The sequence below is a fragment of the Chiloscyllium plagiosum genome, chromosome 9 (assembly GCF_004010195.1).
Source record: "Chiloscyllium plagiosum isolate BGI_BamShark_2017 chromosome 9, ASM401019v2, whole genome shotgun sequence".
Taxonomy (NCBI): Eukaryota; Metazoa; Chordata; class Chondrichthyes; order Orectolobiformes; family Hemiscylliidae; genus Chiloscyllium; species Chiloscyllium plagiosum.
This window is the reverse complement of record NC_057718.1, coordinates 62,295,407-62,314,208: the sequence shown is the minus strand read 5'-3', so window position 1 is coordinate 62,314,208 and position 18,802 is coordinate 62,295,407. Positions and strand designations below refer to the sequence as shown.

Sequence of the window (18,802 nt, the reverse complement as noted above, 5' to 3'; positions counted from 1 at the left end):
GCCAATCCACTTAACCTATACATCCTTAACACTATGGGCAATTTAACATGGCCAATCCACCTCAACTGAACATCTTTGGACTGTGGAAGGAAACTAAAGCACCCAGTGGATACCCACACAGACACTGGGAGAGTGTGCAAACTCCACAGAGACGGTCATCCAAAGGTAGAATTGAATCCGGGTCCCTGGTGCTATGAGGCAACAGTGCTAACCACTGAGTCACTGTACTGCCCATTCTATGACTAATTGACATTAATCAGGAGGATTTGGTATAGATTCAGACAAGTTAAAACAAAATCTAGCATTACTCTTTAAATCTTTATTTGCAACCAATCCTGGAATTCAGAATTTTTAATTCAGTTTCATTTTGTTTGGATTATGTAAAGCCGTTCCTCAATGAGCTTTTACTATTTGTCCATTGTAGCGAAACTTGATAATTCAAGAGGTAAACAGGAAAGGCAAGAATAGGAAGTTTGAAGTAACAAAGAAGAACTCGGAATGTAAATTAATTTAATCTGCACATCTAAGAGAAAGGAGATTTGTTTCAGCGTGGATCCCTAACATTGTTGCAACAGGCTAGTGGAGTGAGAAGATGTCGGAATGTGTCGAGGCTAACTGATTGCAATGAAATTTTGTTTGGACTCCAATTGATTTGAAGCTATTGCATTATTTGAGTGAGTAATTTTAGTCACTTTATTAGTGATGTTCAACTTGCTGTGTTGAAGTTTTCTGAAAATAACATGTCTTGGGTGAAAGACAACTTTGCATTTTTAAGGCGATAAAACATCTCAAGATTTCAGAGGAGGTTATTGAACAAAAGTTGACATTACGTGTGAAAAGGAGACTTTAGAATAGGTGAGAAATAGATATTACAGAGCTCCACAGTGGAAGAGAGAGAAGAGAAAAGGGAGAGTTTGAGGAAGGATTCTCCAAAGCTTATGGTCCAGGTCCAGGGACTGCTGTCACTGCTGGAGTGATTTAAAAAACCTTGATGCTCAAAATATCAAAATTAGAGGAATGTAGAGGTTTTTGAGGCTGAGGAGGTTACTTAGTTATGGTTGGGCTTTGAAGGTATGGATGAGAATGCTAAAATTAAGAAATTGCCTTGCAAGGAGCCAGTGTAGGTCAGCAGTCACCAGAATAATGACTTTCTTGCAAGTTAGGCTAAGGGTCACAAAATTTGGAATGGGCACAGATTTATGGAGGATGGAAAATGGATGACTAGTCTTGGGCACATCCAAATGGTCAAGCCTAGAAGTGACAAAAGCATGGAGAAGTTTTCTGTAGCAGTTGAACGATGATGGATTGAGTTCGGCAAAGTTACAGAGTGGAAATGGTCAGTTTTAGTGATGAACAATGGGTGAGACAATTCCAGAAAGAATTATTTTGGCTTGGAGTAACAAGCTGAGAAAGATATGAAAACATTGTGTATTCTGTGGGAGGAATATTGTGTGCAGTTCTAGTCTCCCTCCTCTTGGAAGGATGTTGTGAAACTTTGAAAGGGTTCAGGGCAGATTTACAAGGATGTTGCTGGGATTGGAGGGTTTGAGCCATAGGGAGAGGCTGAATAGGCTGGGGGTGTTTTCCCTGGAGTGTCGAGGGCTGAGGGGTGACCTTCTAGAGGTTTACAAAATCATGAGTGGCATGAATAGGGTATATAGACAAGGATTTTTTCGCCTGGGTTGGAGGGGGGTTCCAGAGCTAGAGAGCCTACATTTAGGGTGAGATGAAAAAGATATAAAAGAGACCTAAGGGACAACTTTTTCACTGAGAGGGTGGTGTGTGTATGGAATGAGCTACCAGAGGAAGTGGTGGAGGCTGGTACAATTACAACATTTAAAAGGCATCTGAATGGGTATATGAATAGAAGCATTTAGAGGTACTTGGGCCAAGTGCTGGCAAGTGGGACTAGATTAATTTAGGATCTCTGCTCAGCATGGACAAGTTGGACCGAAGGTCTGGTTCCGTGCAGTACATCTCTATGACTCTAAGATGAGCTCCCAAATGGCATTTTACCGGTGGAGCTCATCTACAGTGAGAGATCGTTTGGAAGGTGAATTCCATTTTATTGCAGTGGGGTTCAAGTAGTGGTCACATTAGAAATTTATTTTGTGTGCCCAGTTCTGGAACTTACTTTTTTTTTCCATTATTTTTCAAAACTAGGTAAAGAAAAAGAGGACTCTCAGGCAAAAGATTAAGTTTAGAAAATGGGTGATTTCAGTGATTTGGTAGTGTATGTATCACAAATCAACAGGGTGGAAAAAACAGATCAGACGGTAGGCCAGCAGTGATGGATGAATTGATTCTGGAGTTGAGGTTGGGATAAAGGGAGAGTGAAACTGGAAAGAAGGAGAAGAGGATGCTGGTTATTAAAATATACCTGACCTCTACTTCTTGATCTTTTCAACTTTCAGCTCCATTTGTGTGAATCGTATGCAGTGAAGTAGAAAATTTGTTGGTGTTACAAATGTGTATGGTACATGCATGCTCATGATGTAGGAATTATGCTCCCTGTGGGAACAGTCTCTCTTTGGAGGTTGTAGTGGAACCTTGTGTGATGCAGTATATTAAGAATGCCACAGAGATTGCCTGAAAGTCCAAACAAATTATTTCTGTGGATTAGAGGCTAAACGTAAATTGGACTTGATTGCTAAGTAATTTGATTTGTTAGTAATGTTCTGCTGTAAAGTGAACATATGATGTAATGAATCTTGCCACATCCTGGACACACACCTACAGTTCTAAGAACCAATTATAACGGATGTTTCTCTTTTCAGTCCATATTCACTAGAATGGCAGTGGTGAAAGCTTTGGAGAAGATAAAAGATGGTGACTTCCTTCAGTGAGTGCAGATTAGTTTCTTTTCCCCCAAACGTACTTTATGTATTTCTTAGTAAATGGACAGTTTCTGTACATAATTGTTACAGAGATAAGTTCATGATGTATATTGGGTTATATTCTGAGGAAAACCCCAGACACAAGGAAAAGTACACATACAAGCACAAATAATTTGAATGATGTAGAATTCTAATTGATGGAATCAAAATTTGGAGCACAAGGTCTATGAAATAGATTACGGGCTTGAAATTAATGATGGGCTAGAAATCAAAATTGCAGAAGTGAAGTTCAATAAAAGGTCATAAGAATTTCATCAATAGCCTTCTACGGGGTTGCAACCCATTTCCTGCTGTATACATGCAGGACTTGGTCAGAGTCACTGTGTTATTATTCTGTTCATTCAGCTGCTTTATCTGGCATTGAGTCTTGGATGAACTGAAACAAAATCAAAAATTGCTGGAAACCTGAGCAGGTGTGGTAGCATCTGTGGAGAGAAATCAGAGTTAATGTTTCAGAGTTAGCAACCCTTCTTCAGAACCAGGAAAAGGTTGGTATTTATGCAGAAGATGGGGTGGGGAGTAGGGGGCAGTACACAGCAGGTAGAGACAGAGCCAAAGAGAGAGAACAACGGTAAGTCAGACAAAGATCAGCCTAGGTGAATGATTAACTGCAAATGGGGACTATTAGTAGGCAACAATGTGTTGTGTGTGGTAGCAGTCAAGAGATGACAAGGCGTGGGAGTTGGGGTAAGGACATGGGAGAAGGTGCTTTCAGCCTTAACATTGTTGGACTCAGTCTTGATTCCAGAAGGCTATAGAGTTCCCAAATGGAAAGTGAGATACTGTTCTTCCTGCTTGCGCTGACCTTTACTAAAGCACTGCAGTAAGCCTGAGACACAGATGTCGGCCTTGGAACATGATGGTGTGTTGAAGTGGAGGTGAAACTCAGGGTCTTTTTTTTTCTGCAGATAGGACATAGATGTTCTGCAAAGCAATCACCCAATCTATACTTCATTTCCCCAATGTAGAGGAGATCACATTGTGAGCAGTGTGTAGTAGACTAGATTGAGTGAAGCGCAGGTAAAGCGCTGCTTCACCTGGAAGGTATGTGTGAGTTCTTGGCTACTGAGGAGGGAGGAAGTAAGCAGGCAGGTGTTACACACTAATTGCAGGGGGAAGGTGCCGTGGGCCTGTGCTAGAAGTGCAAGAGAAGTGGACCAGGGTATCTTGGAGGGAACAGTCCCTGCAGAAAGCTGAAGGAGAGGAGAATATATATCTGGTGGTGGCATCTCACTGGAGATGACAGAAATGGCGGCTATTTATACTATGGATGTGGATGGTAGTTGAGGACAAGAGGGACCCTATCACTGTTGTGGGAGGGAGGAGAGGGAGTGAGGGCTGAAGTTTGTGAGATCGGTTAGATTTGGCTAAGGGCCCTGTCAATTACGGTGTTGGGGAATCCTCTGTTGAGGAAGCAGGTGGACGTTTCGAAGGCTCCCTTGTCTAAGTTGGTATCATCAGATGGTAGCATCTTTTGCTTCTGAGTCATACGGTTCTAGTTTCAAGTCCCTCCTCCAAGACACACTGTCAGCAATAGCTTGTATCTCACGCTTTTAATGTAGTGAAAACAACCCAATGTGCTTCTCAGCATTATTAAACAAAACATGATACTGAGCCACATTAAAAGATATTAAATCAGATAATCAACGGCTTGATCAGGAAGAGATTTTAAGGAATGTCTTACAGGAGGAAAGTGACATGCAGAGGACAGGAGGAAATTCTAGAGCTTAGGCACTGAAAGCACGGTCACCAGTCATGAAGTGATTAAAATCAAGGTTGCTCAAGAGGTCAGAATTAGATGTGAAGAAAAGATGCATTTTATGGGTGAGATCTGATAGTTGAAATTGTTTTTAAAAGTAATTTATAGATGTGAATTATAATGTATGTGTTCTAATGAAATATTGATGCGTCTTTTAAATCTCGCATTCATTGTGCTTTGATCTTTGACAGACAGTTTCCTCATCAGCTTGAACGACCTAAAAGCTCCTGTGTTATTCAGGAAATTCAGTGCACTCACGATTCAATCTATGTGGCAGGTAAGACATTATAACAATTAATTTTTAAATTCCCTGTTCTGGTTGACTTTTGCAAATCAGTGTTTAAAATACTATACTGGCGTCATCGGACATATGTACTCATTTCAGTGCTGCTAACCAGTTTTAACTTGAGAAAATTGGCCTACCATAGCATTTAAATTGCTGTTGCTGTGCCCCCAGACAATTTTCTTTCAAATATATTCGTTCATAGGATATAGGTATGACTGGATAGGTCATCATTTATTGCCTGTCCCTAATTGCAAAGAGAGTAGTTAAGGGTCAACCATATTGTTGTGGGTCTGGAGTCACACGTATGCCATTCCAGGTAAGAATAACAGATTTCCTTTCATAATGTAAACAGTTGGGTTTTATGCCAGTTGACGTGGTCCCTTTGAGGCTGGCTTTTAATCCAAATTTTTATTGAATTCAGACGTTACCATCTGCCATGGTGAGATTCTGTATAGAAGAGATCCACCAGTGAGACAAAACAGGTCGACCACTACTGTCAACTTCCAGATGTAAAATTCCATCCGTTTAGTTTAGCCTTATTTAGTCACCCGATTCTTTCCATTCTACTAGTAGCCATAAACACTTCTTAATCATTGGGACTTCTGCTTTTATCTGTCCAGGAAGGCTCTCCATTATCCTTGCTACCCAGTTTCCTTGTCAGACTGTGGACTGTTTTCTCATGTTGAGATCTCTCTGCATTTCTCCCATCAGCATGTTTACTAGAAATCTTCTCAGCTGTACTTGACCTTTTCCTCTTAATTGTACTTCCTGAATCAGTACTATAAATGCATTTTCTGCTCCTCCAGTCTTGTAAATCCTTTTGCCTATCAATGGCCCTTACTACTTGTTGCTAATCTTGGACATTTAGAAGTTCTTGCATTTTCCTTTAGGCTTGTCTGCATATCCCACTATTGTGGCCACTGCCCAGTCATCTGACTCTGCTGGCTGATATTCATGAACGTATTTCGGCAAATGATCCCAAAAAGATATTTTCTCATGTTCTTCACAATCAGGCTATAATATTTCCCAAGCTCTTAAGTCTCTTGGATGCTGCCTGAACTGCTGTGCTCTTCCAGCACCTGGTTTCCAGCATCTGCAGTCATTGTTTTTACCTCTTAAGTCTTCCTCTCTGTTTCCAATTTGTAGAACTCATGGCTATGCAAATTACATGGTGCTTCATTAGCAACCCCTTCTCCCACATTCTGAATTTGAAAATTCACACCTCAGCCCCACTACCTGTGAGGAACACAGCTTTATAATCTGATTCCCATGTTATGAAAGCTTTCCCATCATGTCATTAACGTTTCCTGGCCCTTTCCACTCCCTGTGTTCTATCTTGTAATAAACCGTGTCACTAGATCTGAAATCTCCCTGGACTGTCTGCAATATCTCAGAGCTCTAACTTTATGTGGTGCCTCGGCTTTAATGAATGTTTTTTTTCTACCAGTGTCTAACGTGTTTAAAATAAAACTCAGGCTGATTGTTATTCCTTCTAGTGCTGGAATATTATTGTGCAGTACTGAAGGTAATTTTAAATTCCAACCATATCTTGATTGGGTTGGGCTGTACCTCCCAAGCATCTGAAAGAATTTTTTTTCATTTACTGCCTATGCCAGTGCAGTTTATAATTTACAGTTCAGCTGATATGCCAGTATTTTGCGCGACATCTAATGAATTATTGCATAGTCTTCTTTGACATGAACTATTGCTGAACAGAGTTCTCTGTAGCGGTATGCATTACTGAAATGTTTAAGTTCTTATGCATGTCCCAAACTTGTCACTCGCACATTACCTCCATTATCCTTTAAGACTTTGTTGCTGACACAAGACAATTTTTCCATGACTTTGTCCATTATCATTCATCTATCCTTATTATTACAGTGAATTTGCTAAATCTGGTCACCATATTCTACAAAATTATAGATAAATATTCTGATCTTTGTCCCACATCTTCAGGTCCATACCTACTACTTAATTTAATGCCTGGGCAAAACAAGCATATACAACTGGGCATGGTGGTGTCTTTAAGTATTGAATGCATATAGCATGCTACAATGTGATCTATTCTAAAATGGTTTCACGTTCTTTGTGCATAACACTGGCATCCTTTAACAGCACAGGTGGGACTAGAGCCTGGTCCTTCTGGCCACACAAGAACCCAACATTTTTTTATTTTTATTTTTAATCAACCTGTTCACACATGTTACGACACATCTCTGGAACAGATGGGAGTTAAACTCAGGCCTTTCAGCTCACAGTAGGGACACTACAACGGTGCCACAAGAACTCCAATGAACCCAACTTCTTTGATACTCATTGCTAATTCACCCAAATAATCAAGAAGAGCCAGTGCAACAATATCCAAGATCAAAAAAATGGGAAGACAAGAGAAGGGGGAAGGGGAATGAACCCAGCCCTCTTTTTTTTTTAAAAAAAGATATTTTTAATCAACCTGTCCAGATGTTTTATGACACACCTCTGGAATTGGTGGGGCATGATCTGGGATCCTTTGACCCAAATTTAGAGATGTGCCAAAATGGACCTGAACCCAGCTCTACATTTTTAAAAAAAAATTCTACCACCAAATCACCCATCTAACCAGTTAAAGGACCAATTAATAAGTGCTACCCACTGGGACAGTGCAACAACAAAGCAAAGGGAATGGGTAAAGAAAGAGGAGAGGCTAAATCAAAATGTGGAGGTGCCAGTGTTGGGCTGGGGTGGACAAAGTCAGAAATTTCACAACACCAGGTTATAGTCCAACTGGTTTATTTGAAATTACAAGCTTTTGTGGAGCTCTCCAAAAGCTTGTGATTTCAAATAAACCAGTTGGACTATAACCTGGTGTCATGTGACTTCTGATTAAATCAGAATGGGATTGGAAGGGGAAATAATGGACCCCAGCCCTTACAGTGCCCACCTCTCCCTAAATGCCTCAAAGGTGTTGGTAGACATTGCATGCTTCCTCGTCAAGGACACCAGGAGTGAACATAGGTGCAGAAGTGGGACAGGCAATCAAGACCATTGATCTTCTCCATGGGCTAGTGCCTGCACCTATTAATAGCTACTTTAGCCAGACCAACAGCCCAGCTGTTTTCTATAAAATAGTATCTATTTTAGTTAGCATTTGGCCATTTCTGCAGATATGGCCTTCAAATGGATTCATCGATCAATGTTTCAGAATGATGGATCAAAGAGTTCTCACCATTAGAATTTCAGGTGAGCGGAAGTTGTTCAGATCATTTTTGTTTTGTTTGGCTTGTTGACTTTGACATTTATATGTGCTGCTTTCTTGGCCTCTGCTTGGAACTGGAGTTTTAAAACAGTTCTGTTAGCTTGTGCACAGATTTGAGAGTACTGAATGTAACTAAGACCCATCTGTCTCTAGAATAGCATCATCTTACCCTGAGTCCCCTCTCTGCCTCAGATATGAGTCCAGTTGTTTTTCTTTAAATAAACCACCACCAATTTAACCAGTCAACTAATTAAACAACAAATGGTGTCCACCAATATCCCCTTGATGGTTTTACACCAAAGATATCAAAGATGCTATTACCAACATCTGGACTTGAACTCGAGCATCACCTGCTTTGAATCAACTCTGCAGCTATTCTCTTTGAGCCAAACGCGAGGACTGCAGATGCTGGAAACCAGAGTTTAGATCAGAATGGTGCTGGAAAAGCACAGCAGGTCAGGCAGCATCCGAGGATATTCATCAGGAATAGAGCTATTCTCTTTGAGCCATGGACCATCTTATGAAGTGGTAGTACTCCTGCCCCTGGATCAAGAGGCCTGGGTTCAAGATCCACCTGCTCCAGAGGTATGCAATAACTTCTCTGACCAGGTTGATGAGAAAAATAAGAGTAAATTTTTTAAAAAGTTCTTGTCTGAGCCTTAGAGCTTTTGTAGAGCAGAGGTGGTGTCCCTAGTTCTGAGTTAGGAGGCCACCTGTCTGTTCTAAAATCTAGGACTGTACTATGTAAAAGGAGGTGACAAGTCCTTTATCTTGCTTTATTTGAATATTGTACTTCGACATTACACATACTGTTGTTAACAATTGTGATACATAAATGTGTCAAATAATGCACATGTGGAGAGTGAGAAATCTGAAAAGTGGATACCTGTGTTTCTCTTAGGCAGATATAACAAGTTCTCCAGGAATCTACCACAGACTCCTTGGGTAATAGACGGAGAAAGAAAAATGGAGTCTTCAGTGGAAGAACTTATAGGAGAGCCGCTGAAAAAAACGTTTAAAGTAGATAGTAAGTTACTTGAATAAAGTAAAATTCTTAAATGCTTTTTTGCATTTCTGTGCCTTTAGATGCCAATATAAGACTTGCTGTGATCCAAGCTTGTGATGTGATGTCTGTCTTAGTCTCCCAAACTAAAGTTTTTGTGATATGGTACACTGAAGATGGAAAACATTAAAATGCTAGACTTCTAAATATTGAAGAATTTAGTATGAAAACTAAGAATTTTAATATCATGTGAAACTTTACAACAGAAAAGTCAGGCAATATTATAGCCAGTGGAATATGATTGATGCTTCACTGAAGTTAGTACAATCTGAAATGACTGGTTTGTTTTCATTTAAAAAAAAAAATTGCTTATCTCTGTTGTTGCAATTTTGCAGTTCAGTGAAGTTTCATGTTGTGCAAGCTTGCCTGGATGTGTTCACATGGAATCTCAACACCTTCTGTGACTAATTTTGTTGTTATGACATATTTTTGCATATACAGAAAAAGAAGAGAGTCCCCATTAAGGTCACTCACACTCATAATGCTCAGGCCACCATAACTAAACACTTTCTAACCCAGTGCTGAGACATTGTATATAAAACCCAGCCCAATGGCTGGTCATGGGAATCTGGGTAATTCCTCTCCAACCTCTGGATCAAAACCAGCCCAGATCATCCTTTTGACCATGTGTCTCTTAGCTGTAAATCCATTAAACTTCAATATGATGCAACCTCAGTCAAGAACTAGCTCACTCTTGCAGTCTTATGCGTCAGCCAGCAAAATATTGCAGTCCTTCACTGAGTATGCACATGTGAGAGACTACTGAGGAGGCAGCAAGTGATTACAAGCACTGCAGACAACACAAAAAGAAATCCTTCTGTTCGAGTAAGCGAGGCGGTCTTGTAAATCTCTTTTTGTGTTTACAGCATAACTTTTCCATGAATTACAGGGCGAAAGAAAATGAAATGTGAAAGATCTGTTCCCATTTTAAGTGCCATTTAATTCAAAATAATGTTGAACTCCTTTTCCCACAGAGTAATGAGCTTCAAAATGTTTGATTGCCAATGTTACATTGTAAAAGCATTATTTGGAATTCATTTCTACCCCCTCCTGTTTAATTCATCTTAAGTTTGTCCTTTTTAAAAAAAAGTATGCTTATAGAGTCATAGGGATGTACAGCACAGAAACAAACCCTTCGGTCCAACTCGTCCATATTGCCATTCATCTAGTCAGATTAGGGAACCTTAACATAATAAATATTATTATTATTTAACACCGAAAATATTAATTTGTATAGTTTTGTGATCCAAAGAGCATCTTTTATACCTGCAGGTTTAAACTTTTCCTCTTCAGGAAGAGAAGATGTTGATGTCAGAGCCTTGGGAAATGGTAATTATGTTTCAGCTTCTTGTGTCTTATTTTAAATGAACCACCGTGTTGGTTTGGACTGTGATTTTAAGTTTAAATATGTATCCTGTTTCAGAAATTATTATTTTTAAATCAGCATTCATTACAATGATGCCTGTTTTAGCACACAGAAATATGTTAAAACAACAGGAATTTGTAATTGCTGTTAAACTGAAACCTACATTTTAAATTCTGCAGATGCAAGACTTAAACAGGGTTTTTTCCCAGAGGATTTCAATTAAAGGGCTGCTTAATTAAGAATTTAAGAGGTGAAACCAGAATTTCTCATTAAGTGAGTCAGATCCACCTTTTTATGATGGGGGCCTATAAAACTAACCAAGTTAATGCAATTTGGCAAATGGATAGAGTGCAGGAGCTAAGTGATTCAGGCAGTTAAGTGGAGGAAGGAAAGGGGTGTTCTTTTGCTATTGCCTAAACCCTTTCACCCTCCAGTAATTTATTATTCTACTAAAAAGAAGAAGCCAGTTAACTAGTGAGAATCTGGTAAGAGGTTAAGGTTCTTAAGGTTCAAAGTAGCATAGCAGCTGGTTGTAGGGTTAACAAAATATATAACACATCTAAATGTAAAGTTGAATAGATTCATTGAGGTAATGGAACACTCTCAGAATGGCAGGAGAAATGATGCATCAGTTACAATGTATGAGAGCTCCTAAATACCAGTTTGATCTGGAGCAAATTGGTCTGCAGCTAGTGATTGAAGTTTGTGCAGTTTGAGCTCAGACTTGATGACTGGTCACTGAACAATAGACCCTGTAATACAGCAGGAATCGGCAGGTCACCCGGATCATTTTTACCAGGAGAGAGTTGCACCTCTTGGAGTTGGATCACCTGGCTTGGTCAGTATTCAGGGACAGGAGAGTATGACTGTGGGTGAGGCAGATAAAGGGACACAGGGCAGGAGTGCATGAGTCCGGCAGGCTTGAGGTTCTTTCAGCTCATTATGCTGAGAGTAAGGGCTGTAGGGGTGATGCACTGACTGACCATGGCACAAGAAGCTACTCAAGGGTGTGGAGTAAGTAGGAATGTGGAAGAAGCAGTACAGTACAGTAAGGAGGCAAAGACTGAGATTCCAGATAGCTGTGTTGGCTGGCTGGGGCTAGATTTCAAGATGTCTGCTCAGAGCTGGAGAAGAATTTGGAATGGGCAGGGGAGGATCAAATCATCATAGTCGATCTAGGTGCCAACAACATAGTCAGGACAACACGAAGAGTCTGCATAGTCAGTATGAGGACTAGGTGCCAAATAAGAGGCAGAACCTCAAAAGTTCAGAATCTCTGTCTTATTACCTGAGCCAAGTGCAAGTTGGGTATGGGAAATCAGATCAGAGAGATGAATGTGTGGCTCAACTATTAAAGAAGTCAGTTCCAGTCCACAGGCCTCTGGCATCAGGCCAGGGAAAATGGAGTCTGTACTGATTGGGACAATGTCTGAACCATGCTGGAGCTTGTGTTCTTGCCAACTGAAGAACTAGGGATCTGAGAGAGAGTTTTAAACTGAACAGTGGGAACAAGAGATCAAATTAGGGAAGAGGTGGTAAATCAAAGAAGAGCCAAAATCAAAGAGAAAGATGTTGATGCAGTATATGATAAATAGATTGTAACAGGATAGAATGGAGAGTATGAATGCAAGTCGGACAACAAATGAGACTAGAATTTACAAAGAAAGTAAAAGGGTAAAACTAAAATTTCAATATCTGAATGCATTTAACATTCGAAACAAAGCAGTTGAACTTGTGATCCCAGCTGATGTTAGTACCAGACAAGTCAGATTCCAGTCAGGAATCTGGATTTGTAGATCATATTTTTATTTATTTTAGTTTAAATGGAGTGGTCTGTTGCTGAAACCTAAGCAGCAACACTCTAAAACTATCTATTTATTGTACAAATTCAAAGACTTTTAGCACTTAGTACAAGTATAACCCCACTAATCCTAAAACACTCCTTTGTAAATTGAAAAGAAATAAAACAACTTTTATATGCAAAGGTTTGAATGCACCTGTTGAAGAAGTGGGTGGTTGGATTGGGAAACTGGATCTTATTGAAATGACATAGGGCACCAGAAAGAATCACAAATGCTATGGGGGACAGGTGGGAAAATAAAATTGAGGCAAGATCAGATGAACCATAATTTTGTTGAATGACTGAGCAGGTTTGAGGGGCTGCAAGGTTTAAATTTGCTCTTGTTTCTATGTTCTGATGGATAGTTCTCATGTACTGAGGGGGATACATACCACAAGGCAGATCGGCCTGCTGTCAAAGTAGGAAACATCCTTGAGCAAACCAGACAGTCAGAATGAGAAAATAAAAAGCAGAAGTGCAGCTAAGACACAGTTTATAGTTAATCACAATAGGCCAAACCTTAACATTTGTTTGGCTAAATGCCAGTTGCATCAAGTTTTTTTTTGTGGGTTTTTCACTGAGGCCTAGCGTATCTTAAACACACCTCATTAGCTATCTACCTGCCCAAGGGTGTTTCTGTCATCTTACCATGTGCCGTTACTGGACTGGAAGAACTTGACGGCATGGTGGCTCAGTGGTTAGCACTGCTGCCTCACAATGACAAGGATCCACCCTTGGGTGGCTGTGAAGTTTGCATATTGTCCCAATGTCTGTGTGGGTTTCTGCTGGGTGCTCCAGTTTCCTCTCACAGTCCAAAGATTTTGAAGTTAGGTGGATTGGCCATGCTAAATTGTCCATAAAATCCAGACAGGTGCATATTAGGTAGAATAGCCATGGGTTACAGGGATAGGATAGGGAGATGGGTCTGAGTGGGATGCAGTTCAGAGGGTTGGTGTGGACTCTTGGGCTAAATGGCCTGCTTCTGTACTGTAGTAATTCTATAATTCTATGAAGTTGCCACTGCCAGGATGTCTTGGAATTGATTGGCATATCTCCCCCCCCCCCCCCCCCACCAACCCGCTGCCGTGCCATCTTTAAAAGGCAGTTGTGGTCCTGGACAAACAGTCAGTCCAGAGCTGCCTTGCATGGTTCCTGATACCTGTCTTAGACATTGCAGAAGAGAGACACTTGGTGCCCCAATCTGTGGGCAGGAATCCAGAGGCCCTTCTAGGTGGGGTGTTGTACAGGCACAAACCTTTCTAACTCCAGGACGAGCAGATGATCCTTGACACCAGACCATGCTCACCTTGTCTGAGGTCGCCCCCTGGCTCTCTGAAGGAACGGCCAATCGTGTAGAAGGAAGGACAGAATCCTTCACCAATCAGCCACCTCTTCGGTACCTCATTCTCACTCTCTTTCTACCACTAACCACCTCCAGCAAGGCTTCATGCTCTACCACTCTCTATTGGTGGCAACATCTTCCCCACTTGCTGTTATCCACTCCAACCCCCTAATATTCACTGTTTCTGCCTGCTCTCTGTGTTGCCCTCTCTTTCTCTCTCTCTCTCTCTTTGTGACTGTGCTAAATGACATGGCAGGACAGAACTATGAGCCTCTAACTGAGAGAATAAAGCTTAAAAAAGGAAGGCAAGGCAATGCAAGATTGTGATGTTGTGAGTATCCAGGTAGCTTAAAGTGAGTGAGTGCATTGACAGCAAGTGAACTGGCCAGACATGCACCCTCATCCAGTCCATGAGCTGGGGATATGTCTCTGGGCACACTGTCCTTGCAGCAACATTACAGGATGCTCTCTGCATAAGGGGTTAGGCAATGAATGGCAGGCAGCCTGCCTTCAGTCTTTACCCCTTCTGCCTTGTTGGAGTCTGAGCGAGAGACACTAGTATCATGGGAGATGAAAACAGCATTTTTTTAATTGTTCCCAGTGCAGCTTTGAAGTGCAGAAATGTCCTTTATATGGTTTGGAGATGTGCTCTGAAGTTCCTAGAGGTTGACATATGTCACATTCTAACGTACATGATTATAGGGTACATATGGCGAGTAGTGCCTGGTGTCCAATATGGAGGTCCTTTGGAGCAAGCAGCAAGCTGATGTCACTCTGACTTCCAATACCAGAATTCTCAATGTCGAGCTTGTTTAGTAATAAAGGAAGCTGAGTTTTAATGAGGTAAGATAGGTGTTAATAAGTTATAATTTATCTTAATTGGTAACTCACTGCTAGAATTATAGAATCTCTACAGTCTGGAAAGAGACTGTTTGGCCCATTGAGTCTGCATCGACCGCCAAATAGCATCCCACCCAGACCTGGCTCTCCACCCTATCACCATAACCATGCAGTTACCATGGTTAATCCACCTAATCTGGGAGGAAACCTGGCAGAGACCCACACAGATATTGGGAGAATGTGCAAACTCCATACAGACAGTCACTCAAGACTGGAATTGAATGCAGATCCTTGGCATTGTGAGGCAACAGTGCTAACCACTGAGCCACCATGCTGCTGTATCCAGTGAGAAACTCTTCTCACTGCCTGACAAATACACGAAAGGTGCAGCAAGTTGTTTCCAATGTTGAGATAGGCCTTGCTGGACTTCTGACTCGATTCTGCCAGAAATTATACCATGGCCCATTTTGTTCAGGTCCAGTGAATTAAGTGTCGTACTCCTGTTTCTGCAATTATATGTAATGACTTGATGTGTTAATGAACTAAAGGCTGAAGAAAAAATAAAACTAAATCTACACTTTTGAACTTTAGAGTCATACAGCACGGAAACAGAACCTTTGGTCCAACTCATCCATGCTAACCAAATTTCCCAAAACTAAACTAATCCCACTTTCCAGCATTTGATCCATATTCCTCTAAATTTTTCTAAATTCTCATATCTGTCCAAATGTCATTTAAATGTTGTAACTGTACCAGCATCTTCCACTTCCACTGGCAGTTCACGCCACATATGAACCACTCTCTGTGAAAAGGTAGCCCCTCAGGTCCCTTTTAAATCTTTCTCCTCTCACCTTAAAATTATACCCTCTAGTTTTGAACTAGAGGAAAGGGAAAAGACCTTTTGCTATTCACCTTATCTATGCTTCTTATGATTTTATATACCTCTATAAGGTCACCCCTCAACCTCCTACGCTCCAGTGAAAAAATTCCAAGTATTTCCAGCTTCTTCTTATAACTTAAACCCTCAAATCCTGGCAACTCTCTGGTAAATCTTTTTTGAATACTCTCCAACTTAATACCCTTCCCATTGCAGAGCAACCAGAGCTGAACACAGTACTCCAGAAGAGGCCTCATCGATGTCCTGTGCAACGTCAAAATGACATCCCAATTCCTAAACTTAATGGTCTGAGCAATGAAAGCAAGTGTGCTAAACACCTTCTTAAAGCACCTTGTCTGCCTGTGACATGACTTTAAAAGAACAATGTACCTAAACCCCTAACTTTCTTAGTTTGACATCACTACCCAGGGCCTACCATTAACTGTGTAATTCCTGCTTTTGTTTTTCTTACCAAAATGCAACACCTCGCAGTTATCCAAATTAAACTCCATCTGTCACACATCAGTCCATTAGCCCAATTGATCAAGATCACTTTCTAATCCTAGATAACCTTCTTCACTGTCAAGTATACCACCAGTTTTGGTGTTATCTGCAAACTTACTAATCATACCTCCTAAATTCTCATTCAGATCTTTTATATAAATGACAATCAACAGTGGACCCTGTGGGGATACTGCTGGTCACAGATTTCCAGTCCAAAAAACAGCCCTCCACTATCACACTCTGTCTCCTATCATCAAGCCAATTTTGTATGCAATTGCTAAGCCCTCCCTGAATTCCATGTGATCTAACTTTACTAATCAGTTTACCATGCGGAACCTTGTCAAAGGTCCATGTAGACAACTCTACCCCTCTGCCCTCAAAACGTCAATCAGGTTTGACACAAAGTCATGTTAAGTATTCCTGATCAGTCTTGCTTCTCCAAATGCTGACAAATCCTGTGTCTCGGAATCCCTACCAATAACTTATCACTGACATCAGATTCACCGATCTATAGTTTCCAGGCATCTACTGACAGCCTTTCTTGAATAAAGACACAACATTAGCCACTTTCTAGTTCTCCAATACCTCACCTATGGCTTAAGTGATATAAATAGCTCTGCTAGGAGCCCCACAATTTCTTCCCTAGCTTCCCAGAACATTCTGGGATACACTTGATTAGGTCCCAGAAATTTAGAGACATAGAACATAGAAGAATACAGCGCAGTACAGGCCCTTCGGCCCTCGATGTTGCGCCGATCCAAGCGCACCTAACCTACACTAGCCCACTATCCTCCATATGCCTATCCAATGCCCGCTTAAATGCCCATAATGAGGGAGAGTCCACCACTGCTACTGGCAGAGCATTCCATGAACTCACGACTCGCTGAGTAAAGAACATACCCGTACCATCTGTCCTATACCTACCCCCCCCCCCTTAATTTAAAGCTATGCCCCCTTGTAATAGATGACTTCATACGTGGAAAAAGATTCTCACTGTCGACCCTATCTAAACCCCTAATCATCTTATACACCTCTATCAAGTCACCCCTAAACCTTCTTTTCTCCAATAAAAACAGCCCCAAGTGCCTCAGCCTTTCCTCATACGATCTTTCTACCATACCAGGCAACATCCTGGTAAACATCTTCTGCACCAGTTCCAGTGCCTCCACATCCTTCCTATAGTATAGCGACCAAAACTGCACACAATACTCCAGATGTGGCCGCACCACAGTCTTATACAACTGCAACATGACCTCAGTACTCCAGAACTCAATTCCTCTACCAATAAAAGCCAGTACACCATATGCCTTCTTCACCGCACTATTTACCTGGGTGGCAACTTTCAAAGATCTGTGTACAAGTGTGAAGTAATACATTTGGGGAGGTCAGACAATAAAAGCGAATGCCCAATCAATAGGAATATACTGAGAGGGGTAGATGGAGTGAGAGATCTTGGTGTGCAAGTGCACAGGTCCCTAAAGGGAACAGTACAGGTAGATAAGGTTGCAAAGATTGCATTTGGAATGCTGTCCTTCATTGGCATAGGTATAGAATGCAAAAGTAGGGATGAGATGATGAAACTATATAAGATACTTATGAGTCCGTATAAGACCTCAACTTGAGTATTGTGTGCAGTTTTGTTGACCACATTACAGGAAGGACATAATTGCTCTGGAGAGAGTGCAGAGAGATTTACTACAGTATTGCCAAGGCTGGAGAATTGTAGCTATGAGGAGATTGGAGTGGTTGGAGTTGTTTTGGAGTTGGAGTGGGGGATTCATTGATGGTACACCATTGAATGCCAAGGGGCAGTGGTTAGATTGTGACTTATTGGTGATGGTCATAGTCTGATATTTGTGTGGCATGAATGTTACTTGCCCCTTATCAGACCAAGGAGGAGAAAGTGAGGACTGCAGATGCTGGAGATCAGAGCTGAAAAATGTGTTGCTGGAAAAGCATAGCAGGTCAGGCAGCATCAAAGGAGCAGGAGAATCGACGCTTCGGGCATAAGCTCTTGAAGAAGAATTCTTCTGCTCCTTTGATGCTGCCTGACCTGCTATGCTTTTCCAGCAACACATTTTTCAGCTCTGATCTCCAGCATCTGCAGTCCTCACTTTCTCCTCCTTGGTCTGATAAGGGGCAAGTAACATTCATGCCACACAAATATCAGACTATGACCATCACCAATAAGTCACAATCTAACCACTGCCCCTTGGCATTCAATGGTGTACCATCAATGAATCCCCCACTCCAACTCCAAAACAACTCCAACCACTCCAATCTCCTCATAGCTACAATTCTCCAGCCTTGGCAATACTGTAGTAAATCTCTCTGCACTCTCTCCAGAGCAATTATGTCCTTCCTGTAATGTGGTCAACAAAACTGCACACAATACTCAAGTTGAGGTCTTATACGGACTCATAAGTATCTTATATAGTTTCATCATCTCATCCCTACTTTTGCATTCTATACCTATGCCAATGAAGGACAGCATTCCAAATGTAATCTTTGCAACCTTATCTACCTGTACTGTTCCCTTTAGGGACCTGTGCACTTGCACACCAAGATCTCTCACTCCATCTACCCCTCTCAGTATATTCCTATTGATTGGGCATTCGCTTTTATTGTCTGACCTCCCCAAATGTATTACTTCACACTTGTACACAGATCTTTGAAAGTTGCCACCCAGGTAAATAGTGCGGTGAAGAAGGCATATGGCGTACTGGCTTTTATTGGTAGAGGAATGGAGTTCCGGAGTACTGAGGTCATGTTGCAGTTGTATAAGACACTGGT

The 18,802-nt window shown here is 41.2% G+C and overlaps 1 protein-coding gene across 2 annotated transcripts in view; it reads left to right on the top strand.

Moving 5' to 3' along the window:
- The window catches only part of pus10 (pseudouridine synthase 10), a 77,310-nt gene that overhangs the window by 44,817 nt on the left and 13,691 nt on the right, over positions 1-18,802 (top strand). For both annotated transcript variants that reach the window (XM_043696060.1, XM_043696059.1), the window contains exons 9-12: positions 2,778-2,842; positions 4,848-4,933; positions 9,079-9,204; positions 10,513-10,569. In XM_043696060.1, the coding sequence (XP_043551995.1) occupies positions 2,778-2,842; positions 4,848-4,933; positions 9,079-9,204; positions 10,513-10,569 (334 nt within the window). The remainder of the gene's footprint in view (positions 1-2,777; positions 2,843-4,847; positions 4,934-9,078; positions 9,205-10,512; positions 10,570-18,802) is intronic.